This window comes from Diprion similis, chromosome 10 (assembly GCF_021155765.1).
Source record: "Diprion similis isolate iyDipSimi1 chromosome 10, iyDipSimi1.1, whole genome shotgun sequence".
Classification (NCBI taxonomy): Eukaryota; Metazoa; Arthropoda; class Insecta; order Hymenoptera; family Diprionidae; genus Diprion; species Diprion similis.
In genome coordinates, this window is record NC_060114.1 from 5,853,576 (window position 1) to 5,859,575 (window position 6,000).

The 6,000-nt window shown below is 31.7% G+C and overlaps 1 protein-coding gene across 1 annotated transcript in view; it reads left to right on the forward strand.

Moving 5' to 3' along the window:
* The window catches only part of LOC124411656 (F-box only protein 43-like), a 44,329-nt gene extending 42,622 nt beyond the window's left edge, over nt 1-1,707 (forward strand). The window contains exon 2 of the mRNA XM_046890910.1: nt 833-1,707. Within this exon, the coding sequence (XP_046746866.1) occupies nt 833-1,081 (249 nt within the window). The 3' untranslated portion in view covers nt 1,082-1,707. The remainder of the gene's footprint in view (nt 1-832) is intronic.
* Nucleotides 1,708-6,000: the final 4,293 nt, after the last annotated feature.

Consider the following 6,000-nt stretch of genomic DNA (forward strand, 5'->3'; position numbering starts at 1 on the left):
TATTTCATTCACGCTGTTGCGTATAGCAGCTACATATTCTTACTCTGAAACACGGAATCTTCTCCCACGGTCGTTACGATTTATAGTTACAGCCGTGGTATCTCCACGTGCATTTATTTAATTGTGTTAATGTGCCAATTCCACGATACATTGATGAGAATTAAACAAAAAAAAAAAAAAAAAAAAAAAACATTTCTGTTACGTATTCCGCGGGTATATACAATTTAGGCACTACTTGACTACCTCTACAAATGTATAAAGAATGTGCTGTTTATTGATGTATGTATATACCGAGTTCGATTACCATAAGTCTGTCTGGTTTTTTTTTCTTACACCTAACGACACTTTCGTTTTTATACTATTCAGCTACGTGTTCCGTTCGCGCTGCTGTCATTCACCTTTAATTTTATCTATAAACAGACGTATAATGCCAAGACAGAAATTTGTCCCAAATCATATGTTGGCCAGGCCGCCATATTGAATTTGAGGAAGATACTCAGAATTCGATTAAAAAAAAAAATACTCGACTTTTTCTGAAATTAAAGGCTGAAGATTCTTCTATCACTCGGTACGCAGGTAACTTGATGTTAAAAACAGAAGTATCTGCTCAAACAAACTTGATAACATGGTCTGAAAATGCGAGGTGGAAACATCATGGCCGGGAATTTTCAAACAGCTGCTTTCGTACCTCACTTCTCACTTTTGAATGATGAATTCTACAGTTTTTTGTTGTTTCACTTGCTTGTTGTCGATAGTAGAGTATAACAAACTAAAAATTAATCAAATATCGTGAGCGAGAAATTAACAGATGTCTTTTTTTTTATGTTTTCAGGCTGCCCGTACCCTGGAGCCTTCGAAGCATCTGGTTCGATGTCCAGGTTGTTCGTTTGCGTGTCCGGTAAATGGTGAAAAGAATACAGCGTCTTGTACGCGACAGGGTTGTTCGATGGAATTCTGTATATTGTGTTCGTCGCAACACAAAGGCCCGTGTAAAACAGCCTTACTGGCGACGCCGACGAAGAGGAACAAGAGGCTGATAGCAGGATCGAGACAGAGCAAAAGGAATCTCCGAAGATTATGAAATTCAGCGAAATGAAAATATTATACGCCAATTGAAACGTCGTCGTCCTAACTTCGTGTCATGATTTTCTACTAGTTATACCTGCATTATTCGCATTCATATATGTGTTGATTTTTTTTTTTTCATTCTCCAACGACGTGCGAGGTGATGAGATTATAAGTAGCACGTTGAATATTACTGTTTACGTTATCATCGATCTAACTCAGGATCGTGGAAATTTCTTTTTTATTACGTTACAGGCAACAGCTCTATCGCAGGAATTCTATTTACTGTGAAAAACGAACCAGTTAGAAACACGAAACAAGAAGATATATTGCATTTTCATTCCATTCCTCGTATCGATCGATTGATCTGCCTACATCAATTGTCGAAAAAGAAATAATTGCATGCAAAATTTTTTTTTTTAAAGAAACGAGAACGCATTCGAAATTTTTTCTTTGAAATTAAACGCAAAAGAGATTATCAAATACAACTTTCAAAAATGTGACGATCGAAAACTTGCTTTTTTTAACAAACCACTACATCGCTTTCGGTATGAATTTTATTTATTGATTTATGCATTTCTTTCTTTGCTTGTTGAATCAAGCTCAGTGAGTAGCTGTTGAATAAATATCATTTCCGATATTTTAATATTCCAATTGATGATTTTTCATCCTTTTTTTTTTTTGTTCAATCTACCAACCTTATAAACATGTGAAAATTGAACACATTTACTGACAAAAATTTCCACGGTGGATCAAAATAATTTTATAAACGACCATCTTACTTTCCGAGCTTGCAAGAAACAAAAATTAAGTAAATATAAATAAACAAATGATGCGCAAATTCACTAACGTGCGATTCAATTTAAAAATAAGAGCTTATATTTCGAATTGTTATCATTTCATTGTTTCTTTCAAGGCAGAATTTGATAATTTCTTTTACCTAAATTAGATCGTATACACCATTGAACGAAGTGTGTAATAAAGAAAAAAAAGCAAAAAACGAACTACAAAAAACAAAGAACAAACAGGAGGAAGAAGAACGCGAGAAACATTTTAATTGATTTAATTCAACCTTTCCATTGACTCACGTAAATTTCGAATCTCATCGATTGATTAACAAATTAATTGCTCGATAAAATGTAAATTTTGTGCCATTAATATCGCGCCATAATAATTGCCATAATAAAGTTTAACAGACGGGTTTTTATATAGACCATATACATATTTATGCATATTACCTACGTAACTATTTGAACGATATATATACGTGCACAAACTTCCGATTTCAAATTCTCATGTCAAGTATTCCTTGTTTTGAAAATCTCAAGTTACGAACTATTCTACAGTAACATTTTAGAATATTTTATATATACATATATTTACACACACATATATACGCGGTCTGAATATGTTTGTTCAAAATGAATATTCTTTTTTCATTAATTCAAAATTCATTTTTTCCGTCTCCGTATATTATTAATTAAGTGATATTATACTATTGCGTAATCAGTATCCACTGTTGTATGTTGTATGCTGATATGATATACTGTGTGGACCCAGTAAGAAGACTGCCTGTAAAATATTCACACATGAACGCGTATTGTTATAGACAATTATTTAACATTATTCTATAATACATTATATTTTACCTCAATATACTAGACTCAAAACCGTGCAGCAACTGACTAATAATCGGCCTTACGGAATCGATTATGATGTAAGTAAACTTTAAAGCAGGATAAAATGTAAGCGAGTTTTACAGCTTTCTGACATTTTTCAGGGCAGCAAAAATTCTCAATAAATCCATAAACAGATTTTAAACTATTACGACACTACTCAGGGTAATGAAAATTTACATCGATTATATTTTCATTAAACTATAACATCGTTCGTCAAATGATTCTTTCAAAATCGATTTCGAATTTAAATCTACCCAAAGCAATTCGTTATCGTTCGCCCCAATCGCGCTACTATGTGCATCTGTCTCTTCGTGTGTGTGTTTGTGTGTGCGTGCGTGCGTGCATGCGTGCGTGGTGAATGAATGTAATACAGTTATTTCGTTCTTTTAATTTTATCGCATACTTATAAATTTCAAACTTCAAGTTTTTAACTTGTCGTGCTCTCTATAAATTTAAGCATAGCTCCAAATATTTATTAAAAGTGCCTGTGTGTAATTACAAAAATGTCCCTAATAATATGATCAAATTATTATTATTATTATTATTACTACTAATACTGCTACTACTACTATTATGGTATTGTAATGTGAGGTAGATATTATAAATATACTTATTTGAATCAAAAATTTTAACGAAAAACCCGAAAAAATAGACGGAGTTTATGTACATCCTTGATAGAAAAAAGAAACAAACGGGAAAAAAAAAAAAAAAAAAATTAGAACAAATATTAAAATGTAATGAAAAGTAATCGAAAGAGACGGAAATTACATTTCTGTGATATGTGCATGTGTATCGATCCGGTGTGCGTATATATTAGTGGTACGTTTTTTTGATGTAATTTTTTATTTGATGAAAATACAATGAGAAATTTTGAAGGCACAGTAATCTCGTTCAAAGACTACTTAATCAAAAGGAAAGTATTGTATTTAAAGTATGCGTGAGTGTATATATAGTACATGATAGTTAATATTAATAGTAACAATAATAATGATAATATAGTATATTAGTATGATAATAAAACGTATATATCTCGGTATATAGGCATACCTAAGCTTAGGCAAATCTTTGATTATAGACATGTGTATCTGGCTAAGAATAAAAATTAATGGTAGTATCTTGATGGTATTAATTAAATAAATAATTTACATCGAATGTATGTATTCTTAGAAATCGTTTCGGTGAAATGGCATTTGCCTGAGATCAGCGTTACACGTTTTTATATTAGTTTAAAATTAAATATAAAAGTTTGGAATTCACCCAGTAGGCAAAGAATGAACGAAAACAGACCGTGGAGAAGTGTGGAAAACTTCTATTTTTCCCATCTTGTGTTATTTTTATTATCGCAAGTTACTTAGTTCGATTTGCTTTGAAATAAAAATCGTATTACTTAATTGTCAAAATTGGTTTTATATGCATGTGTGTGTGTTTACGTGAAAATGAAAATTTTCTGTAAACGTTTTTTTAAATAACTGTTGAGTAATAATGATATTAGTCAGGTCTGTTAAAATGTTTCGTGTCCTGGGTCAGTGCGAATAAAATTTTTGCTCAGCCATTGAAATGACAAGTGCCTATACATATATACGTTTAGTTACGATTAGTTAAGCCTAAGAACAATTAATCTATTCGCGGTTAAATGAAAGAGCTTCTTTTGATCCACAGATTTCTGTATTACCTATTCATACTCATTGAAACTCTAACGCGGCTTATCGGCGGTAATTTGTTGGTTAGTTGATTACCAGTTCATTCATCCGTTTGAAAAATTTCTGTTCTTCTTTTACATTTTGACCTGCGTAGCTCCGTAACTGCCAAAAATACACTAAATTCAACTTTCGTTGACAACAGTCATATAATCATTTGGAAATCGAAAGTCTCGACGCTTTTTTATCCGGCCAATGACGCAAATACCGTGGAAATTCTTGTTTCCCTATATTTTACAACTCGTTGATGAAACGAACCGCTCAAAGTCTCGAAGTGGATACTGTCGACTTTGATCGGCAGCCATTAAGATTCTCGGCGTAACATAACCTTACTTCAAATACAAAGATTGTCCTTCTGTCTTTTATTTCCTGTTCATCCTCGTATCATTTCATTGTTATTATTATTACTACATGTTCCAATTTCACAGAACTTGAAATTCATCTGAAAATCTGACTATCTTGTTTCAACACTTTTGTTTTGAAAATCTCTAAATTCAACCACGACTTTTACTAGCAGATCCACGAGAATTCTATAATACGTATTCAGAACAATACGATGCCGTTTTCTTCTTTTACATTCAAGAGTCTTAGAATCAAATTTTTTATTTCGTATATTTTTTTTCAGGTTGGAATCACTGCACTGATTCTATGATAAATACTCAGGATAATAATAATAATGGTTAATGATAATGATGATAACAATAAAACTGATAGTAATAATAATAGTAATAATAATAATAGTCTGGTAGGAGCTCTGTTTTGTTTTATTTATTTATTATCAATTTTTGTTATTTTTTCTTCTTGTTTCAATGTTTCTAGAGTAAGCTGTAATTGTTAAATTCTTAGTATTGAAAAAAAGGTGATACCAAATAAAAGGCATTGTATAACGAAGAGATGTAAAAAAAAAAAAAAAAAACATGTGAAAAATGATAAAATTATCGAAGTGTTCTCAAGAGAAATGAATAAATTAATAAATTCGTCGTAGGAGTATTTGGCTTTGTATAATCGTAATGCCTATAATTAATGTGCCTATAAAAGAGTAGTCCTGAAGGACGATATGTAATAAAGGTGGTGCTCTAAGCTATAGAAGTATAAAATAAAATAAGAATAAAAAAAAAAGTAGAATGCTCAACACTTTGTATTACGTATTAAGAGGAAGGAATGATAATATATGTATGTTATTCAAATCCTTGGATGCTACACGCGAAGTTCCAGTTGTTCGTTTTTAAGTATTTCTATGTCCCGGGTAATATCCCGTATATAAGTTATGTCCTAATCCTAATCAAACTTTGTTGTGTAAGCCTTTTCCGGGTTCGTTCCTGTATTTTGTCAAATATTTGAAATATGAAAACTTTTACAGAAGACTAATTTATATGGATTTATCTTGCAGTTTTATTCATTCACCCATTTCACCTGTTCAAAATATAATACTATATATACAAGAGCATAACAATACGTCCGAACTCCAGTGTACATTAAAAAACAGTTTTCTTGGAATTACTGACTGTATTGAGAACCGGAATGAGACTATCGTACCTCTGGATGGAACTACACGTTGG